Source organism: Cystoisospora suis, assembly GCF_002600585.1.
Source record: "Cystoisospora suis strain Wien I chromosome Unknown contig_923, whole genome shotgun sequence".
Classification (NCBI taxonomy): domain Eukaryota; phylum Apicomplexa; class Conoidasida; order Eucoccidiorida; family Sarcocystidae; genus Cystoisospora; species Cystoisospora suis.
Genome location: NW_027153724.1, coordinates 17,614 through 40,532, shown reverse-complemented (window position 1 = coordinate 40,532; position 22,919 = coordinate 17,614). Strand labels below are relative to the sequence as shown.

At 48.4% G+C, this 22,919-nt stretch overlaps 1 protein-coding gene across 1 annotated transcript in view; it reads left to right on the top strand.

Annotated features, from left to right (window-relative positions):
- The window catches only part of CSUI_002202 (plu-1 family protein), a 43,824-nt gene that overhangs the window by 6,351 nt on the left and 14,554 nt on the right, over positions 1 to 22,919 (top strand). Inside the window, exons 4-10 of the mRNA XM_068062404.1 lie at positions 174 to 3,672; positions 4,276 to 4,956; positions 5,454 to 6,228; positions 6,649 to 7,187; positions 7,842 to 9,567; positions 10,400 to 14,282; positions 15,377 to 22,918. Coding sequence (XP_067925615.1) covers positions 174 to 3,672; positions 4,276 to 4,956; positions 5,454 to 6,228; positions 6,649 to 7,187; positions 7,842 to 9,567; positions 10,400 to 14,282; positions 15,377 to 22,918 — 18,645 coding nt within the window. The remainder of the gene's footprint in view (positions 1 to 173; positions 3,673 to 4,275; positions 4,957 to 5,453; positions 6,229 to 6,648; positions 7,188 to 7,841; positions 9,568 to 10,399; positions 14,283 to 15,376; position 22,919) is intronic.

Here is a 22,919-nt window from a genome sequence, read left to right as displayed (position 1 = left end):
TATCGCCGTATTCCTCTTTTCCTGTGACTGTGGATTTCAATGCAAAACAAAGGAACAACTTGGACTTTCATGTCTCAGGATTCGATGAGCCTGATATTGTGTTTCTTCAAGGCTAGCGACACGCAGGCTAATTCTCCTCTTCTTTTCCTCTGTATGTGTGTATTTCGTCATAGCTCCAACAGCGCGTTGCAGCTCTCTACGCTCTATCTCGTCCACCAACAGCTTCGTCGTCTTCTTCGTCTCTTTCTTTTGACTCCTCGTCTGCTTTGTCTTCTCCTTGCCCGTCTCTCGCTGTTCTCCCGCCCTTCCCAGCTGAAAGTACAACGCAATCTCGTACTATCCCGTCATCAACTTCCCTCTCATCGATTACTTCTACCTCTTCTGCTTCTCTTCTTTATGAGAAAACAAGGCCTCTTGTGGGGCGTGTTGAAGAGTCTACAGCCTCTCCGTCGTCTTCTTCAACTCAGTACAGTACAAAGTCTACCACGTTCTTATCTTCTGCCGGGGGATCCACTCATTCTTCTTCGAGTGCATACCCACATACTTCACATCTACCAGAGAAACTAGAACAACAGGTCTCTTCTTCTCTTCTTCCTTCTTCTGGTGTCTCAGATGTCATGTCGTCTTCAGGTGGTCATAAACTTCCTTCGTGTTTCTCAAGCTATGATGCCCTGCAAAACCTTCATTATCATGTGTCTATACAGTTACAAGTCGTCTCTGACTGGAAGAGATCGGCGTCCATCGCTTTACAAGATGGTAGTAGTATTAGTACCTCGGGTAGGAGTGGTGTGTCGGGTCCAGCGGTGATGTTGAAGGCCTCAGAACGCTGGGGCGCTATCTTAAGAGAGCTGCGCTCGGGGAGGAACTCATCGGACGAGAAGACGGTGACGATAAAGAAAGAGGCGGCTTCAACAGAGGAAGAAACAACAGCTTTTGCATGTAATGATTCGCCATCACCATCATTGTCATTCTCAGCTGATAATCATGTTGATCGCAAAGAGGCAGCTTATCCCTGTCATACATTTGCCAAAGAAGGCGAACATGGGTTTGCGACTACTGCGACGACTTCCTCGGCAGAGTCTCCCTCTCAAGCCTTGTTGTCTGGCAATAGGAACGGCAACGCTGTTATCGGATGTACGGATGTATCCTGTGATTCAGAGGGGGGTACTAGGAGTGAAAAGATAAGAACTTGCGAAGACAGTGTGATTCGTCATTGCTCTTCTCTTCATTCTCCTCCGTCTCGAAGCAAACATGAGAAAGAGAGAAAAGGAAGGATATTTCCAGTTCCTTTAGGTGGCCGTCTAGATCTCATCGAAGCTGAGAACCTTCTTGAAGAAGGAATCGTACTGAATCGTCTTGTTGGCTTACAGCAACAGCTCATCCCTCTACAACGTCGAGTCAGACGGGCGCAACTCTTCAGATCGAAGATTCGTTCTCTTTTACGTGGGAGTACGGTTCCATTCGCGGGGGAGAAAGAACCTGTAGGTGTGGAAGGAGAACAGGGAGGAGAACACCAGGAAACCGGATCTCGGATGAATGCAGGGGAGCGAGGAAGAGAAGGAGAGGTGAGTGTTGGTGCTGCTGCTCCCTGGGTAGGAGGAGAGGAAAAGAAGAAGAAAGATAGTGGTGGGTCTCTATTGCCAGCTTCATCGGCTCCTGTGCTCAGCAACGAGGGAAGTAAAAGTCCCGATAGTCCAGCGGAGAGTAGTAAGCGTCTGAAGAACGAAAACCATAGTGTTATTACACAAGGAGAAGCAACAGCAGAGTTGTCGCCCTCGGCATCATCTGAATCAGCACTTGCTTCTTCTTCCTCTTCTTCAACAACGCCACTTCGCAAGACACTTTTAACAGGAAGACGTGGTGGTGGCGGAGGAGACGGGGAAGAACACGCGATGACCGGGGGGATGTCTGAGAAAGAGGCAAGCGCCCCCAACAGTCTAATTTCACCCCCTTGTTCTCTTCCCCACCAGCAGCAGGAGCGGCAAGAGAAGGAACCATGCGTGTCGTCACCTTGTTCTTCTTCTACGAATGAGAGCTGTCATGACCGAGGAGGAGGAGGGGGGAGAGAAACCACCAGCAGCAGTAGTAGTAGTAGTGGCGGTCGTACTGCTACTACTAGTAGCAGTGGCAATACGCAGAAGGGGGGGGGTGGGAGTGGAGGAGCAGATTCATCATCTCTCTCTGTTCAGCAGCCAAGAAAAGGGAAAGGAGGGGAAGAAGAGAGTCGTTTACCTTCAAATGAGAAGAAGAACTCACAGAGCGTGCGAATTCCTATCAGCACCTTACGATCTCTGCTGATCGAAGGTTTCTTTCATGTACCATATATTGTTCCCGAGTTCTTGTTTCTCTTACAGCAACTTCAACAAATGATTACGTGGAGGCAGTTACTCCATTCAGCTGTAACGAAAGGGGACTTACAACAGTGTGAGAATCTGTTTCAAGATGCAGGTACTGTATGTGTATATATACCAGGGTGGGATGATTACAGAGGCCATGTCTCAGCAGCCGGATGGTTAGAAAAGGTAGAGAGATTATTACAGAGGCCTATACGTCTCCAAGTAGCTGTGGGGTTGTTAAAAGAAGAAGGCGGAACATCTTCGTATGTCCAACAGAGCTCATGCATGCGTGAACTGAAGAAAAGATTACAAGCCGGTCAAGAATGGATTCGGAGAATCCGTTCTCCTCCTTTCAAGAACTACCTCGATTCTTCATGTCCAGATAAAAAGATACTTGAGGAACTTGATCAAATGGTTATAGACATTGAGACCCTCCTCTCCTATCAACAGCACCAGGTGAAGAGTAAAACAACAATGTTCACAGGAGGAGAAGGTAGGGGTCTTTTCAGTAAGAAAGAATTTCGATCGGGTACCTCTAACTTTGCATCCCCTTGCACGTCATCTTCCTCTACCTCTCTGCCAGTAGGAGGAGTAGCGGCAGTTGAGCTGGAGAGTTCGCCGACACCGGAGCAAGTCGAAGAAGTTGTTTGTAGTCACGCCTCTTTGAAACTTCAAGTGAGCGTCTCTAAATACTTTGAGAGTCTTCATAGTCGATGGCGTAAATGGTTAAAGCGTTTTAAGAAGGTTGGGGCAAGCTCACTCTCTCTAGCTGAAGCTCAGCAGCTTCTTCAAGAAGGAGAAAGCTTAGGCGCATGCCTAGACATAAGACAATGGCTAGTTGAATTACGTCGACATGTCGATGCTGGCCTTGATTTCACAAACCGAGCTCGAGTTCTATTAGACCAAGCAGCTGCTGCGGCGATTGCCTCAGCAGCTGAAAGAGCTGAATGGAGTGTGGGGTCGCTAGATGCTTTCAGAAGGAAAGGACAACTGCAACAGGAAGATTTTCTACATGTCCTAGATCTACAACAACAGAGGAAAGAAGGCTTACGGAATCTCAGATCTCTCTGGAAAGAAGGTGGACCAGAAGGAGACGGAGAACAAGAAGGGACGGATGTTGTCGATGTAGGAGGAGGCGAAGGCGGTGGGGGAGGTAGAAGAGCAGGAGGGGGGGGAGGGGGAGAACAAGGAACTAATAGTCTAGGCGGGGGGGTGAAGAAGGGGGCAGACGGACAGGGACAAGGACAATCTCCGGTGACGCCTCAGCAACAACAACAACGGGGATGTCAACGACGAGCGACATACGAAGAACTTCAACAGCTTGTCCGGATACATGGTAAGTGATGAATGAAGTTTATGGTGTCGTAAGCGACTGCTTTTTTTCTACTTCTTACAAATGACTTCTCTTGTTATGCTTCGTATTCCTCTACACTTTAGGGGGAGAGTAGCTGTGGAATCAGTGTGCATCGTCACCATGAAGCGTGCGTCATCTGTATGTTTTGTAGTCTGCAGAGGCGTAGAGAAATTCATGTTGCCCAATCATATGTCTGTAGCTCCCTCTATTATCACTAACGGAGGTCACTGCTGATATGTGTAAACGCATGTGAAGCAGGCGTGGCTTGCACATAGATAGTTGCCGACGTGGATTTGTGTATCCATCGTTGTCTATGACTACGGAATCTTTGTCTGGAGCATGTATCACATCAGATGAAGTCTTGTCGGTAAGTTGTTCATGTGCATACGTATACTGCTTATGCTTTCATGTACATATTTCTCTCTATCTCCCTCTGTATACGTCTACATCTATGTTTCTGAGTATTCCTTCGTTTATGTGAGAACTTTCTTGTCTATATGCGTATGTATGGATAGAGAGAAACGACAGGAAAGTGACCTATCACCATTCTGTGTGGGGTGTCGCTTATTCGTTGCTTTCTGATAGATTCCTTGGTGATTAAGAACTGGCCACTCCATCAAGAATTACAAGAACTCCGTGAAAAAGCCGCAAGATGGCTTAAGCGTGCGATCGATCTAATCGGTCCTCCGAACCCTTCTTCCTCTCTCCCCACCCGCGGAACTGAAAGAGATGCAAACAAATGCCTAGAAGACGATAGTCAAAGCACGATAGGCTTAGCGACATGGTCCGCAGACGTCCGCTTATCAACAGGAAAGAAACACGTTATCGACCAAAGTCACCCTAGTACAGCACAGCTACCAGATTCTTCTCCGTCTCGTTTCTCTTCGTCTACTCGCATGCCAGGAGGAGGAGAGGATTCAAATGAATTGAAGGGCAGCAGCAGCACCACTCTTACGGGGGAGGGCCAGAGCGGTGATCCTCATAGTCATATGACAAGCGAATCGTCCACTCCCCCAGCAACAGCGGGGACGACGACGACGCCTAGCATCCCCTCTTCTGCGTATATAACAGGGAGTCCCTCTGTTATACGACAAGCAGCTCTCTTGTTACTCGAGTGTGATAATATTTATGTTTGTGAAGAAACCGAGAGACGCCTAGAATGTCTACTGAAGTATGCGATATGGGCCAAGAGAGTCCACGCTCTGACGTGTCCAGTAGATGAAAAGGAAGTTCAAGAACTCCTGTATGAACCAACAAAAGAAGGATGTAAGTCTACAGCGGAATAGGAGTGTTCTCTCTTCAGTGTGTAAATACACTGTGTCTGTTAGGGGTGTACACGCAAGTCAGGGGTATTTCGCCTTCATCTCTCTAGCCACAGAACATCTGTGCCCTTCATGCTGCACGACACGTGGCATCCGTATATTGTCTCCCCATTGAGTGTATTCTCGTAGCTTTCTTAACCGAAGGTTTTACGTCTGCAGATGTACGCATGATTACGTTAGACACTGGTATCAAAGCTCCTACCTTTGAGGTTGGGCTTCATGAGCCAGGGGGATGGGCTGATACACATCAACTCTGTTCATAAAGCCACCCCTTCCTACAGTATGTATATACATATATGTGTATGTATGTGCGTATTTCTATGTACCTCTCTATATCAATCTTGTTTGTAGCCATATCTTACATGTCACACGTGATTAAGCGATTGGTCTTTTTCTTCTTTCTCGATTGTGTATATGTCTGCCGTGTGCTTTTGCTTTTAGTCACTAACTGGCTGGACCATAACACACCAGTGCGGTGCCACATAATGTCGTCGAGAGGAGAAGGAAGAGGAGAAACGACATCGAAGGTTCGAGGGGGCAGCTGCATCCCGGCGTGGAAGGCAGCGTTAGCTGAGGCAGTCGAATCTATCGGGGAGAAGGCTGCTTTGGATAGTCACATTATAACACCCATGGCAGGCGGTGATGCGGCTGCTTCTGAAGGGAGTGGAGGTGGTGGTGGTGTGCAAGAGGGCGAAGAAAGTGGAGAGACAACACGAGAGGCAAGAGATGAAAGACAAGAAGAGAGTCCAAGTAAGGGTGATGAAGGTGAGGATGATGAAAGAGAGTCGGCGAGTAAGGAGGTAAGTAACACCTCAGGAGGGACGAATGTTGAAGTAGAGAGGGTTCCTGGAGAAACGGCAGGTGATGGAGAAGACAGGTCAAGTGATCGTGGTGACAGAGATGAAAAGAAGAAGGTCGAGGGAGAAAGCTTCCAGGAGGAAAGAGGAAGAACGGAGCAGGCTGGTGAACATGATTCTACCAGCCAAGAAGAGATGCAGAGGGTAGATGGTATCAATGAGGGGGCCATGGAGGATGACGGAAAAGATGAAGATGAAGAAGAAGGAGGGACTTCCAGTAACACGACGGGCGGTGGAGGAGCAGATGTTGATGCCAAGCAACAAATGGCGGTGTGGAATGAATTAACGAAACTTCCCGAGTTCGAATTCATACAAGCTCTCGATGATGTGTATGTACAGTGGAATAATCGACTAGAAACGTAAGTTCTCTTACTTTCGTCTTTCCCACCATTGCACGCCATCCTCGTCGTTTCTCTCTTTCTCTCTCTCTCGTTTCTTCTTTAGTCCCGTTTGAGAATTCTATTCGCTTGTAGCAGCACACGTAACCACTGTCGCAACTCTGTATGATTTCTTGTCACTGCAGTCAATGACTTTGTACGTACTTTGAGGTGGAACTTGCGCGTTTGCAGATCTTGAGTTCTTGTGTGTGGAAAGATCGACCTACAGAAGGAGTTTACATATGCCTAGAGAAGGAGGTGCTAACATAGGGTTAGAGGAGGAAAAGAAGACAAGTGCTGTAGCACCACTCCTACGACTCTTCTCCTTTTGAGGAAGTTGTGTAAGAGGGACTGTTTGTATGCCTTTTTCTTCTTCTTTGTCCGTTTTTTCTGCTTTTTTAGGTTGAAGAATTCGTCCCCTCTACCGCCTGCATCTCTGTGGCTTGAGTTATTCGAGGAGGCTGCTGAGGCTCCTGTACGTCTAGTCTCTTTGAGAGCGGAAGTTCATAGCCATTTGCAACAGCATCAGAAAGCAGAAGATCTACTTCAAGCAACATACGCCTCGCCTACTTCCTTCTCTTCTCTCAGACATTTACGGCAAGTTCAGAAGGAAGTGAAAAACTGTTATGTATTTGTCGACTCGTGGAAGAAAGCTGAGGACCGCATACAAAAACTTCAACAGCTAGAGCAGCAGTCATCGCTCCTCCTGAGAACAAGACAACCGCTTCCCGACTTACAAAAGTTTCTTCAGGAACAGCAGGAACTTATTCAGCTACCTGAGGATACACCGGATTTGCCTTATCGTACTCGTCTCAAAGAGACGGTTATTGCTGCTGAAGCTTGGGCCGCTCAAACAGAAAACTTGAAAGAGAAAGGCGGGACTTTACAACAATGGAAACAACATATCAATAGAGGAAGTTATCTAAAGGCTATTGCACCAGGTAGGGAGAAGAGAGAGATGGGATGTAGCGAGAGGGGGAAGGGACAGAGGAAGAAGGCAACGAAGGGAAGGAGAGGGCGAGAGCAGCAATCGTTAGTGATTTGTTTGTATTACTGTTGATGAGGTATATCTGGCTATACACCTTCAAAGCTTCGGTGTACATACATGTCTCTAGACACATACGTTTCTTTACAGGGACATGGCCCTCCCCTCCTTCTTCTGTATGGATCCGTACTATCTGTTCTCTGCAGATAAGACTGGTCTTTGACTCTCCTCGTTTTGTCCAGTGTGGTTATCGAGGACATTGGGGCTGCTGCGCGTGACGCTGTTCAGCTGGGGAGGAGAATAGACACGTCAGCGGTACAGTAGGGTGGTATCTTTCACATCGATGATTCGGAGCAGCTTCAGGTCACCATGTACATATAGCTCTGTACAAAACTACGTAATACGATAAGCGTCTAGCATGGCGGTATATCACTTTGAATACGGGTACGTATCGTTGCTGATGAGGAGATGCGTTTGCTGTAATCAGTATCATGTGTGTAGATGGATGTTTGAATCTCTGTCTTTCGTGTTGTCTCGCTCTTCTCTTCTTAGCTATACTCCCTCTGTCACAGCTTGCTTTCCATTTCTTTGCCGGTGTTTTTCTCGTCAGGATTAGACAGTCTACGGGAGCAGTTAGCGGAGAGTGAGGAATGGACGGTGTTATATGAGAAGTTGCTTGAGCTACCTAAACGTCTACGTCAGCATCGTCGACGGAATCGTTCGACCCGAGGACGTAGTAGAGGACCGTCTTCCTTCCCTGCTTTTTCATTCTCTCCGTTTCTTTCATATCAAATGAATCACACTGTCGGAGGAAGAGATTCTTTCGCTCCCATGCTTAGTCATGACACTCATAGCAGCACTGCTGTCTCGTACTCACTAGGCGTTGGACGAGGAGGAGGAGGCAGTGGTGGCGACAAGAAAGACGAGAGTATAGTGGGTGCGATGACGTCAAACACCTCACCGGTTAAAAGAATAGGAAGAGGGGGAGGAGAAGAAGAACAAGCGGGTGGAGGAGGAGATGGGGGGATAGTTTCGCTCTCATCATCGAGTATCGTCGTGACACCTCAAAATCAGAGTAGCGCTTACCATCGTTTGGAACAGCAGCTCTCGGGTCGTCATCGAGGTGGTACTAGTCAGAGTAGCCGAGGTACAACATATGCCCCGACATGTGAAGGAGGAGGACAAAGAGCTGGAGGTGGAGAAAGCTCTATCAATAGTGAGAAACATGAAGACGGGAATGGATTGTCAACGGCCGTCTCTGCTTATATCATGTTAGATGATGCTGAGCGTCTTACATTACGGCGCTTCGGCTTAGGTCGGTCGTTGAAGACTTTTGAAATGCTAGAGAAAGAAACAAAGAAAGCGAGAGACCTCAAAATCAAGTGTATCAAGGCATTATATCAATCTTATGCCGAGCGAGTCACTTGCTTATTTGCCACCGCGGCTGATTTAGAACCCGGAGAAATAGAAGGAGTTCGTGCAATGACAGACACACAGAAGACTCTCATGTTCTTTCATCCTCGTGATCGGATGACAGATAAAGGTAAAGCTGTTGATATAACTGGCAAGCATGTAGACCTTGGCCGGCTCAATAGGGACAATACAAACACCACAGGTCATCCCAAGCATGCCGGGGCTAGCGTCCAGGAGAGAGAGGCAGACGAAGAAGGTGATGGTACGGGAGAGACTATAGTCGGACAGGAAAATAGAACGGAAGAAAGAACAATCAATGACTTGAATGTCGCGGATGTCCCTAGGGAGTTCCGCGGAGACGGTAGTGGTCACTCCTCTCGCACTACCTTATCAGGTGACTCTACTCTCGCGCCTTCTTCGGCATCTCCTTCGTTACTTGTTTCTTCTTCTCCACAAGAAAGAAGCAACTCCTCTTCTTCTCTAGAAGAATCGAATGATAAGTTATGTGATCATGAACAGATTCAACTCGATCTTCCACCTTCTTCTTCATCCGCCTGCCCTCCTTCTTGCTCGAGAGACAGTCAGCATCGTGGTGTGAGTAACAGCAGCAACAGCTATAGTAGGGAGGGGAGAGAGGAGGCAACTGCCGGGGGAGAAGAGAGACTACGCGAGATTGAGAAAAGAGCAGAAAGGCTTAAAGAGATGAACAGTGAGGAAGCTTTAGCTCAGGTAAAAAAGACGACCTTAAGGTTGAATCATCTTCTCATGCGATGTAAAGCCGCGCATGTTCAGCTTAAGGAGATTTCGTCGCTCCGGAAAGAATTAAGAATACGATGTATCAATCATCAGCTTCTCTCTCTCCTCAGGTGCTCTAGACATCCTCTTGATACCGCGAAACAGTTCATCAAAGAGATTGAAAAGAGGTAAGAGAAAAGGCTTTTTATCGTGTTGTCTCTTGGTGGATGGATTGATTCAAAACGCTCTTTGATTAGAAGAAATATATCATGGCTACATGAATCGCGGATAAATACACTAGAGGTAGATCAAATAACAAGGTACCTCCTGTCGGAGACCGTCCTCCCAGAGATAACGAGTGCTCCGGCGGATTGTTTCTGTCTGTAGCTTTTCTTTGGATCTTTTTCTTTGGTGCCGTGGTCAGGCATTTATCTGTATAGACCCTTTCCCACTTCCACTTATTTCACACGCCTATGCGTGTAGGTACGCACGCGGTTCCCCGGGTGGTAGTGGGAGGAGGAGCACACATATGTGTATTTAGGAATAGATCTCTGTTGTCTTTATGCTTGTAAGTGGATTCATATATCGGTGTATCTCTTGTTCCTCGTGGCTGTTCATGCGTAGGCAGACAGCATTTAGCAGGTCAGGTGGGTGTCTGTTTTTTTTTTTTCGACTTCGCATAGTCGCATGGAACTATCTTTTCTCCTGTCGAATGCTGATGAGTGATGGCGCTTGCCCAGCCTGCCGTCCTGCATTCAAGACAAGGGATGTAAAGGTGCTGAGGCCATAGCGATTCTCATAGAAGTGCCGTGTAACATAATGGTCATAAGGACGTTTTATGTAGATCCAGTTCTCATAGAAGTGCTCTGTAAAGTGAGAGTCATAAGGGTGTTGCATGTAGAAGATTTTGCTTCTGCAGAACTAACCCGGGAATCGCTGATCGGGGATCGATGACATGCCATGACAGCAGACTTTTATGTGGCTGTTTTCGGAGATTTGGTTTCTCCTGTCTTTTCATAGGAACCTTCATGAAGCAAGGAGAAGCAAGCATAGCAAAGTTTCTCAAGAAGGTGATTGTGATGGAGGAGAGAATGACGGAGCAGGATCAACGGAGAAAGAGGGAGGGGGTAGGGAAGAGAACAAGGGGATGAATGAAAATGGCGAGACAGGTCATCAAAGTTTACAGCATGTGCTAGGTGAAGGTATGGAAGAGGGCGAAGAGGGTGGTGGAGAAGAAGATGAAACAGCTGAGCAGAATGAAGGCGGTGATACAGGGAATACTCGAATTCTTGGTACAGCATCGTCATCATCCTCCTCTACGCGTAGTAAGCCATCTCCTCCTCTGCTTCTTCTTCATCCCATGCGAACACGTAATCGAGGTCTATTACGCGAAATTCCTTCTGATGATTCAGGAGGTGCTTTAGGGCTGTCAGGGAGTCAGAGTTCTATCCCAAGCGGTGAGGTAGAAGGAGGTGGTAAGGACGATGGTGGAGCTGCAGTAGAATGTGCTTCGTCTTCGTGTTTAACACCAGAGACAGGAGGAGGAGGAGAAGAGAAAGACGGGGGAGAGTCTCATAGTAGTGCACTCATAGGGAATCAGTCATTGTCGTCCAACCCTAGTGGAGGGAGATCCTGTCTTAAGCGTGCGGCACCAACAAGGAGAAGCTCTCGCCCTGTACGTAAACCGAGAATCCATGGAGATATCTCTCCAGTATCCTCTTCTTCTTCGTCACGAGCATTAAGTACTTTAAGAAAGACTCTAGGAGGAAACCTAGGAGCAGGAGAGATGGAAGAAACAGAAAGTCCTCTTGTAGAGGGGGGAGGTCTATATACAGCATCCCAAAGTGGTGCTGCAACCCCAGGGCTCGTCCATACAACAGGAACAACAGCGGGACTACCCGTCATGCATCCGGGTGCTGGGGGGAGTAGCACACTTGATGGAACGACACTTTATCACCATAGTGCCGGTATCGCTGGTGGTTCTCATCTTATCTCTAGTGACAGTCTTCCAAATCAGATGACGTGTCCTACGGCTATCCGTGTACCTGGAGGGGGTGGTTACTATTATCTCCAAGGCGGAGGGGGGAGCGGCACTGGGGTCGTGGCGATGGGAAGTGTAACAGAGGGAGTAGAGAGGTGTTTCAGTGATATACGTAATAACAACAGAGATCACCATATAGGAGTGCCGGGGCTGGGAAACCTGTGCCGTCTCAATGGTTCACTGACAGGAGGATTCCAGGGATGGACATGGGGCGATGGCAGGGCGTGCGATGATGATGTCAGTTCAGGAGAAGAAGACAGTGAGGAAGAATACGAGCGTATCCAACTTTTACAATCTATACATCCTCTTGACGGAGAGGAGGCCCCTCTGTCTGGAAGACAATCCCAACCACGTTCTTCCTCAAGTATTGTCGGGACAGGAGCAACAAGGTCACAGAAGAAATCTTTTAGTTTGACTAGTGGGGGTGAGAATACCAGCAGTGCCAGTGTAGGTGGGAGAGTCGGGTGCAGAACAAGTGTGCTGTATACAATACTGCGTTATGGAGGTCATCGCAGATCCTCAGCTGATTCGACTCTACCCTCCTCATCAAGACTAGGCGAGGATTCGCAGGCGCCTTCATCGTCTCATGTTGGTGAAACGACCGGGGAGGAAACTACAGCTAAAGATGGCCACTCGTCTTGTATTATGCAAGAGAAAGAAGGTTCGGGAAGAGAGGACCTCAACAGAGTAGGAGGAGAAAGGGGAGACAAGCTTGGGGAGGAGGGAAAGGACAAAAGTAAGATAGAGGAGACGAAAGAACAGGAACAAGAAGGATCCGATGGTGGTCATAAAGTCATGGTGGAGGTGAGGGACGCTGTGTCTGACCTCTTAGAACCATCTAACTTTGTTATTGATCTCCCCGCTTTCTCTGTTCTGAAGATACGTGTAGAAGCTGCATCACGGTGGCTTGAACTGTATAGAGGACTCAACTTACCATTAGATCTCTTCTGCGATACTGGAAAGAGTAAAGGGGGGGATGAGCATAAGAATACGTCCGCCAGTGGAAGTAGTAGTAGTAGTACCCCCACACCTTCTTCTCAACTCTCAGATATTCTCTCGCTTGCACAACAAGATCAGCAGTTCCTTGTTAATGAACTACGACAGCTGCAACTCGAAGAGACCGGCGGAACATGCCGATGCTATGAGGAAGAACTGGAAGCGGCGGCTTGGGACGATCAAGAGGATGATGAAGAGTGTGATGATCAAGAGGCAGAAAGGAAAGAAGAAAATGCTACCTCAGCGACGACCCCCGCTACAGTAGAAGGCATGGATCTCGAGACAGGGGAGACAACAACAGCACAGGGGAAAGAAGGAAGAACAAATATCAGTTCACCGCACAAGGAGGAAGACGACAGGGGGAGTAGTTGTAGTACCGGTTTCGATGAAAAGATGCGAGACGAAGCTCGAAGCGATGATATCCCCCCTAGTCGTAATAGCGGCGGAGATATTTCTGGCGATTGCAGCTTGTCTGCTTTTGCCGATGTTGCACGACGTTCACAACAAGAAAGCAATAGAAATGCTAATACGACATGCGGCTTGTCCTCCTCCTCCTCTGATCCTACGTTAACCCCTTCTCCCGGAGCCGGTCGCTCTGTCTGTCCACCTGAAGACAAGAAATTGAGGTCTTCGAAAGGACAGGTTCCGCCTCGGAAGCGATGTTGTCTAAGTGGAATAGAAGGAGGTCTCTTCAAGCATGTAGCTTCCCCCTTGTTCATCATGAAATGCTGTCAACTTGTTCTACCTTTTCTAGCAGACGAGACTCAGAAACTCCTTCTCTATGCTCTTCTACACGGGATACCTCCACGTACACGCCAGCATCTTCACATCGATCTAGCCACGCTATTTCTTTACCTTCCACCTCCTCTCAGAGTCAATTCCGTGTATTCTCAACAGTCTTTCAGGAAGGATACGGCAGAAGAAGGCCCTGCATGCGGACAAACAGAGGGTGATCGGGGGCGACTCTTTTCCGATCATGTCGATGACGAGATGAGCCCGTATGGGGTTGAGAATGACAAGAACGTACTTCATGAGATGGAGATGAAAGGGCGGAGAGAAGAGAAAGATCTACCGACTGCGTTCTCTGACCGTGGGTCACAGAGAGGAGCGGATAGCCGGGGAATCGTGGTACAAGGAAAGGACCTGAGGTGTAGTAGCAGGAGCGGTACCGCTCCCTGCGTATCACCGCCTCCTAATGTACAAGGATGGGGAAAGAGTCAGCTTCTTCCTCCTCCGTACATTCCGACTGATGAACCTGTATACCCGTGGTTTTTGCCTGTCCCTAGAAGTCCTTTTCCTTCTTCTTTCCCGAAGAAGCCCTCTTCTTCTACGTCAGAGACCTCATCTTCTTTGGCCTCTCCTTCTTTAGCCCCCATGCATAGGAGCGAACCAAGTGGAACTAGGGGTGAAGTAGACAAACGATTCACAGGGGTATGCAAAGGAGGAGAGGCGATAGCCATGCCGACGGCAATGAGACAGGAAGAGGAGGACGACTTGCAAGCAGTTTCCAGACGCCGTGGTGAACAGGGTGGTGAAAGCGGACATATTAATGAGAGCGGCGGCTGCCCACACGCAGCTGTTAGTGACAGAAAAACAGTAGAAGGAACTAAGAAAACTATGGGTTTTGATATGAGTTCTAGTCATCCAATCAGCTCACAACCACAGCAGATCCCTCCTCTTCCTCCCCCTCCTAAAGCATCGCCTCCTTTGTATTCCTTTCACTTACTATCCGCCTACGCACTACAGTATCGTCACTTGACCTGCAGTAAAGTCGGGTGGCCCATTAGTGACGTCAAAACCTTCCCACCTTCTCTCTTATGTCTTTACAAATCTTCGAAGGAACGACGTGCTGTCCTCGAGCATATCGTAAGTCTCCTCAACTGGGCCAACCCTACGTGCACCAAGCAAACTGCGTGAGAGAGAAAGCCACTCTGTGACTACACGATCCTCCAGCTGACTGTAATGTTGAGACCGGCATTACTGCCGTTTGCGTGTGTTTCCCTCCAGCCAGGGGGGAGGGAGGGAGACAGCTGAATGAATGCATCTGCTGTTGTGATGGTATGGACTGTTATAAACAGTAGTTCTCATTACAGTCTCTATGTTGGCGTGTGGACCGGTGTGTGTATCAGAAAAGTGAGTGTGTAGGCTATTGGAACGGCCTGTACCATGGTCCTGTCAGGGTCGGGAATGTGGGCTGCTTGCTCAGATGATCGAGGGCCATGTCGATCATGTACAGAACTGTTTGAAGCTAGCTAGTTAGCTACGGGGTGCTAACTAGGTTCTCCGCTGTAGCTGGCTTACGTACGAACGGTGGCTGTCGGTCATTGATTTGAAGGTTCTTTTTGTTCTACGAAAGTGTTGTTATATCTCTGCCAGCCTTTTCAAGTAGAACATGTAAGGCAGTGACGGCATCTGTAGAAATGCGTGGACATGTTACTGGCTGAGAAGCTGGTGCCGTGATGGAACCTCCACATATACAGACAGGACGGATCGTTTGTCCCCAAATATCCTTGGATGTGTGGACGTATCGTCAGTAGATGTAGACTCTATGTACAGCTAATCCTGTAGAGACATGCTAATACAAAGGGGGGAGGGGGCACGACGTTTGCATAGTGTTTTGTATCTATATGTTGTTAGTGTTCCGGGACGGTGTTGAGGCAGCCTTTGATCTTCTTGCTTAAGACGACATCGGCCAATCCCCTCAGTCGTTGATTTCTCTCAGTATGCTTCTCTATCCTAGTATGTTTGCTTTTTGTACATGCATGAGTAGTAGGAGTGCCAGTAGCTCTATCTTCACCCCTCTTACGGTGCCTTCGCTTCTTGACTCCGGAAGCGCTATCGTACACCCCGTAGACCAGCGGATCGTTTTCTGTCTCGTCAGCAAGGTTGCTAACAAGGTTTTTCTATTGTGTTTGTCCCGTCCGTATCGTATCCTTTCTTTGTGTGCGTTTCTTGTGTAGGCTAGCTGTGCCATCTCATCTCGTCAAAGCAACTTTCATCCCGTAGCAGTAGCTGCCTTGTGTGCTAAAGTCCAACAGGGCTTTTTTCATCCATCGCTGGCTGTTGATGGAGGTGTCCTATCTCATGCCGATTCGACTTCCTTTTCCTCTTTCTCCTTCTCCGGAGACAGCGCTAATCCAGCTACGGCGATCTCTTCTCGAGGAGGTGATTTCTCAGGAGGATGGCGGGGGGCAGGAGTAAAACGTGCTGAACAAGGAGATAAAGAACAGACATCGTTGCCGAATGTAGCAGGAGGAGTTTTGGCGAATGCATGCATTGCAACTAAAGATCACCATGCCACAGGGGTAATGACAACTGATGCTAACCCTACATTCTTCTCTTCCGGGACGGCGACGACGACTATCACGACTACGACACGCTCAAGTGGAAAGGGCGGAAGAGGAACAAGAACAGCGTCACTGAAAGCCAAAGCTCATAGTAATACATCATCATCTTCGGCTAAACAGCCTGGAGATAGCTCAATGTCAGCTAGAATGTCTTCGTCTACCTTGCATTCGTCCCGTGTGGAAGGAGATCTTTCCTCTCCAGGCCTGACTACGATGACAGAAGGAGGGACCGGTCATAATCCATACGTCCCCCTTAATGGAAGAGCGGGTGCGTTCATCACGCCTTCGTCGTCGATGTTCTCTGGCGACAAGGCCTTTGGTGCACTAGCGACAGGAGGAGATTCACTGACAGGAGACGGTGATGGTAATGGCGCTGAGACGTATCGTGATCCAAATAGTTACACAGGTCATACAGACCTTGACAGTGTACAAGGAGGGGGAGAAGGAGGTTTCTCATCCTCTTCATTCTACGTATCGAGATCTCGTCGAAAAGGGGGCGGGGCAGTGTCGATTTCGCTACGGTCATCACATCGAGAAGAGAAGAGTAAGAAATTGCAGGGGAGTTCTTCATATGAGCATCCTTCTACAAGTAGTCGACACCAGGGAAGCGGAGGGAAAGAAGTTAACTTGCGTCTCTTCCTTGATCACGCGGCAGGTGCGGCTACAGCTGCTTCAAAGGCGGGTCTTCCAGATGTCCCGACACCTTCGCTTGCGATGCAGTTAGCTGAAAGGATTTCTGGTCTTTCATGTTCCGTAAAGAAGTCGTCTCTGCGTCATCATCATCTTCATGCCTCGGCGGCCTCTTCGTCAAGTCTAGTCAATAGAACTCATACAGGTTGTGGAGATGCAGGGGCAGCAGGGGATGATGTCACCAGCACAACTGAAGGCCCCCCAGCCCCAGATCCTGTATGTCATGATGACTCACGCTGGCTCCCTTTCCAAGCTATGGCGTGTGTAGCAGGAGGTGGGATTCCACCGTCCATGCTCAGCTTCAAAGATCAGTGTTGGCAGAAGAGTAGAGGAAGGCTATCAACATGCGGAAGGGGGGAAGTCAGCGATGGTGGAGTCGATTCTCAAGAGCGATCCCCCTCCGCACGTCGACAATCAGATGGACTTTCTCCCCAGCAGGAGGGAGACTTCTCACAATCCTTAGAGGGCAGTACGGAACTACGGGAAACCAATTCGAGTAGCTACACTGGTTATAACATGAAAGATGGGATGCCCTCCTACGCGACGGCGGCGGGGACAGCATCCACTTCCAGTTTTGCATGCCATCATAGTCAAACAAAGAAAGTCAAAGAACGGCTGTCCATTCCTCCACGTAATGTGGGCCCAAAGTTTGATGAAGGTGGAGCTCGTATAAGAAACTTCACACATAAGGAACTACTCACGGCTGTAGGTACACCTGGGGCATGTCTCTCGGAAGGATTACTCCTTTTAAGAGCAGCTGGAAGTATATGTCGATTTCGTATGGATGAAATTTTCTCACTCCTAGCTGTGATTGTTGTAGAGTTAATCACACAGTGGTGGCTTCGGAGAACCTATCCATTTCTAGAAAGACAAGAAAGAAAGTTGCAACGAAGACTCTTCAGTCAGATGAAAATGACAGCAAAGGAAGCTCGGGGAGTTGCACTACAAACTCGACAAGAGGCGAAGGATGCTATGGTGGCCTTCTTGAAACTGTCAAAGACCATTGAAGAAGTACGAGGATATGCTGAGGACGTGGTGAAAGCGACTGATGAAACACACGATAAACGCGATAGTGGAGCGTTTAAAGTAAGAGGAGGAAGTCGAGAAGCTGAACAAGAAGACGGTCACATGCTTCACTCAGAAGAGGTAGAGGGAGAGGGAATGATTGGAGACCAGCAGGTGTTGGAGAAGGTTAATTGTAAAACCGAAGACGGCAAAGAACAGATACAAGGGAGAGAAGAATATGAAGGAGAGAAGCACACAGGTATCATAGTAGGACGCAGCGTGAACACCACCGTCAGCGATAGGGAGGAAATAAGGAATGACCAATCGGGCTTTAGACCGAGAGAGGAAAGGGAACCTTCAACATATATCGGGGGGGAGATTCGCAGTAATGGAAATCAGCTTCAATGCGGTGTTGAGAGAAGAGAAGGAGATCTCCCCGCGGACACGAAGAGAAAGCTGCGGTCTCTTTGTCAGAACGGCATAGCTGTAAGAAACGTCGTGAGAGAGAAACCCAGGCCGAAGCAGACCACTAGTAGACGGAGAGTGCAGTCTTTAGGGAGAGAGGTCGCTCCTCCACTCCGAAGAAGGCTGCAGTCCGTTGTCCAGTATCCTCAAGGCTGGGGTATCAGCACTACCATGCCATGGATTTCACCTTACCGTGCGAGCCTCTATGATAGTAGTAGTAGTCGTAGTATTTGGGATGGTGATGAACAGGGACGGCATCGTCGCCGCGATACTCGGAGTTTGTCTCTTCAGTCCATGGTATCAAGTGTAGGAGAGGGGGGTGGACAAGGAAGAGGGCGAGGGGAAGAGGGAAGTCTGTCAGAAAGAGAGAGAAAAGGCCGGGGTGATGTAGCGACTGTCTCACAGAATACGGAGAGAGGCAATGGAGAAGACCTACGACGCGAAACCGGGAGATTTCCTCAAGGAGAGACTTTGAATAATCATAGTAGAGTACCAGCTGCTGTTGGAGAGGAGAGTAGCCGTAGTGGCTATGCTCAACGGTGCACTGATGCAGGGAGAAATGTCTCCCGGGATGCTACCCCTACTGCAGGGGGAACTATAGAAGACGTTGATGACTTCGTTCCATATCAGGGATTGACAGTGGATGACTTGTGTTCAAAAGATGGTGTTCTAAGGGTGGTGAGAGGGAGGGAACATGAAGATCTGAGGAGATATGAGAGAAAGAAAGAAATGAAAGAGGAACTAGCTGCACGAATTCGAAGCTATGTACTCAATACAGGTTCAGCGGAGAAGGGAGAAGGTTCGAATGCTGTGGCTGCTTCACATATTGACGGAAGGGGAGAGAGGGACAACGTCGACCATCCACAGCAGGTGGAGGTGGGGGTGAGTATCCGAACTAGAGACTCACATGCTGTTGAACAGGGCGAAGACAAAGGCCCAAATCCGCCCGCTGCTGCTGGAAAGCAAGATGACGAGGAGTTGAGTGAAGATCACTATCGAAACACAAGCACAATGCGTCATCGACTAAGAGATATAAATCTTCAATGCTCTTCCACTCTAAACATGATGGGGAGCCATGCAACACCTATGATGAGCAATGGCAGTAGTAGTAGACGCGGGAGAGGAGGACATAGACGTGGCGGAGTAGGAGGGTCAATGCAGAAAGAAGATCAAATTGGAGAAGAAGAGTGTGGAGAAGGGAGAAGTAGATGTCCCTCTGTATCGGAGACGGATGAAGAAGAACAAGAAGAAGATGAACATGACAATGATCATCCTGTTGGAGACCGAGGTGGACGCGGGCAACATATAGGATCACTCTCTAGTGAGAGTGAGCCTGAGGCGATTTCATGTCTTTATAACCCAGACGTTGGTGCGCGTGTCATAACTGAGAGGCGCATTCGTCAGATAGTTCGACGGTTACATAGGAAGATCTCGAAGAATGCAAGTTGTTCCTTCTCTTCTTCATTCAACCACCCTGAACAGGTTGCTACTGCCTTCTTCTCCGATGCTACTCGTCTTAGTCCTCATATGCAGTCTATCCTTTGTTCACTACAACTTACTCGAGATGGTGCCAGCCCCAGTCGTAGTCTAGTAGGTAACTCCCTGTCAGCTTCTAGTGGTTTATCTTCTTCTCAGCCTATCGCCGTGTGGACATCCTCACGTCCAAGCAACGATAATTGCTCCACGGGGGTGCCCGTAGAAGAGTTTAGTCAGCCGTCTAGTTCTCCTGAGTGTTCTTCGTTGCAAGGTCGACAAGGTGAAACGAGGGAGGCTGAAGAAGATACATCAGGAAGAAAAGTTAACGAAAGAGCAGAGGAGAAAGAGAAGAGGTGTTCCAATTTGACACGATCAGAGGGATGTGATTCGTCAACAATGGACTTTTTGTCAGGAGACGAGAATCGTCTCCTTGTAGAAGCTGCCTTTCGAAGAGTGTGTCGGACTGAAGAGAAGGCTGCTATTGCTGAGAAGGTTGCATGTATTGCCGAACACTTCGCTAAGAGCCTATGTACAAGAGGTAAAAGACAGAGACAAGTAGAACGATTTTCATGTCTTACAAAAGATGACATCCACACAGACACACCATTCTTTCTCAATGATTACTTCGAATGTTTGTCGGGAGGACCAACAGATATGAGAGACACTAATATGAAGACGAAAGGAAACAGCGCCGATACTCTCCTGTGGAAAGGATGCCCGTGGGAATTAGATCTAGAGCCATGGGAGTGGATTGGGAGGTACGTGGTTCAAGATTACTCTATGCTATCTGAAGGAAAGGGAGTACCAGAACAATCCAAGAGTTTCTCGAGTGGTCGATCACCTCTTCCTCAAGACGGCTCATTGAGTCTTCTATACCCTCATGGTATCTCGCTTTTTCAAGCTAAGCATTCTGGGGGAACGATTCCATCAGATAGAGGAGTAGAAAAAGACGACCCCAGGGGTAGATTTGAAGGTGGGGAACCGGGTGGAAGAGAAGAGGAAGACGCTTCAAGAAAGGCAGATTACTTTTCAGACTGGAGCACCGGAGCACGGGCGACATATAGAAAAGGGAGAAGGAAGAAAGGTAGTAGTCGTATGACTCCTCTACCCGTTGAGAAAGGTGAGTTCGATCACGATATGACAAACTCCCCTCTCTTGGGAAAGTCTCGGCGAGATAGCGAATCGCGAGGGGCGGCGGTAGAGACTACAGACTCTCGTACTATGAACGGGGAAGTCGTGGTGATGATGTCAGGGGAGGAACAGGCAACTTACTCAACGTCCTGTGAAAATGTTGACGTTTCTTCTTGTCACAGAGAGGGGCTCCATGAGGGGGGGAGGGGTCTGCTGGCTCCGTCTGACCTAGCTTACTATCAGATGAACGGAATCAGTTCTCATGTCCCATGTCCTACGACTTCCGGAGTCGTCCGAGGAGGGCATGCACTTGTGGGGGGAACGGGAGGAAGCCAGAACAAAAAAGTCAAGAAATCTTCTCGATCGAGTCATGGTAGTCATAGTACTAATCATAGATTATCTGCATCACACGAAGGAGGTGGGGGAGGCACTCCGAATACATCTGGATCATCTTCGACAAATCTTCACAACAGTAGCGTCACATCTTCTTCTCGCGGAGAGAGAAGGCCTAAAGGAGGAGATAGAAGAGGAGGCAGCACTCATCTAAACCAAGAGGGGGAGACGAGTGTTCCATTCTTGAAGTTTCCTCATCATTCTCTTGGAGAAGGGACAGGGTTCAATGACCTACCCTCTTCTCCGTATATACCGGGTTACTCCTCTGTTGGAAGCCACTGGGGGGGTGAGGGGGACAGTGGAGGACAGCCACCCTCTTTGTCTCATCGTAAGACGCCTTCAGCTTCTACATCACCATTTAGAGGGTTGAGTGGTACACCATCATGCTCGTCAAGTTCCGCCTCTATTGTAGACCCAACAGGATTGTCGTCGAATGCATGCAGTCCTTTTGCTACTAGCTCTCGTCTTTTCCCACGTTCCTCATCTTCTTATCCTGCTGTCTCTTCGTCTTCAAAGGGGGAAAGAGACTTGAGTTGTCTATCTCCTTCTGTCATGCCAGGTTCTACAGGATCATCATCATACGTTCTAATGAGCACAGCCGGGGAGGGAGTATGTCAGTATTCCTCTCTTGGTCTGCACGGTGGGAGAGAGGTTGTATCAGCAGCCTTTGAGTATTTCGAGGGAGGACAAGGCAATGATAGCTCTGAGCGTGCGTTAAGGAGTACACGCGGGACAGTGGGAGGTAGAGATGATGGTGATGACGCCGGTAAGGAGAGAGAAGGATGGGAGGTGAATGGTTATCATTCCAGAATCGCATCTATTAGACGAGCTATATCTATGCAATGTGTGTTATGGCAGTTTTGTGAACGTTTTGCTTCGTTTTTACCTGAAGATGAAACTAGCTCTAAAACCCTTTCGTATATCTATATCTCCTCATGTCAGCCCTATGAGGCAAGTAATACCACCATCTCGGGTGGGGGAGGCGGAGGAGGTGGTAGCAGTAGTAGTGGTACTGGACCTGCGACGACAGCTATTGCTCTATGTAAACGATCTCTGAAAGATTTTGATTTCATCAGAGATGACTATACTCGACGTCTTGTACCCCCGAATGCTCAGCATCAACAGCAGCAAGTAGCGATCCAACTTGGGCAACAGACTTCAGCAGGAGGAAGTGTTTTTGATGGAGGGGTCTTCTCACATGCCGGTGGTGGGTCTCGCCATGTTATGGAACCAGAACGCTTCAAGAGAGTACGAAGAAAGGCTTCGAACAACCGTAGACAGAGGAAGAGAGACGACCGCATGAGAGTAACGGACGGACAGTTGGGGAAGGAGGAAGAGGCTACGAAGATAACAGACGGCGGGGATAAGTGGAAGAGGGGAGAAGGACAAGAAGGAGGAGGGGGAGAACAAGAACGAGGAGCTGCTGTGGCGGATGGTTTCTTAGATTTGAAGAACGATAAGAATGATGATGAGAGAAGCAACGAAGAGTATGGAGAGAGAAGCAGAAGTTGTATAGCTGTGAATGACCTGTTGGAAAAAGGAGAAGAAATGAATGATGCAGATCTGAGTACAAATACTTGGGATAGTAGTAATAGCAATAGTAGTTGTAGGAGTAGTAGTTCTGAGGGAACTTACAGTAGTAGTCGCAGTAGGAGTGGCAGCGACAGCAGCGATGATGAAGTAGAAGAACAACGGAAAGCAGGAGCTGAAGTCCAAAGAAGGAGAGAAAGAGAGGAACGAGAAGAAAACTACTGGACAAGAGGAGGAAGAATCTCACTCCAGTCGCACTATAGAAGAACCAGTGGATTACGAAGAAGGCAAACGCCGAGAGAACAAGAAGACAAGAAGTCTTCTCTTCTCTCTCTTGTACGGGTGTTGGAAGCTCTAGACTCTTTGCCGTTGCAAATCCCTATGAAAGGTCGACTGGTTTATACACTGCTCACTGCAATCGACTGGTGTGTTCAAGCTCGGGAAGCTGTCTCTTTCATGCCAAAGG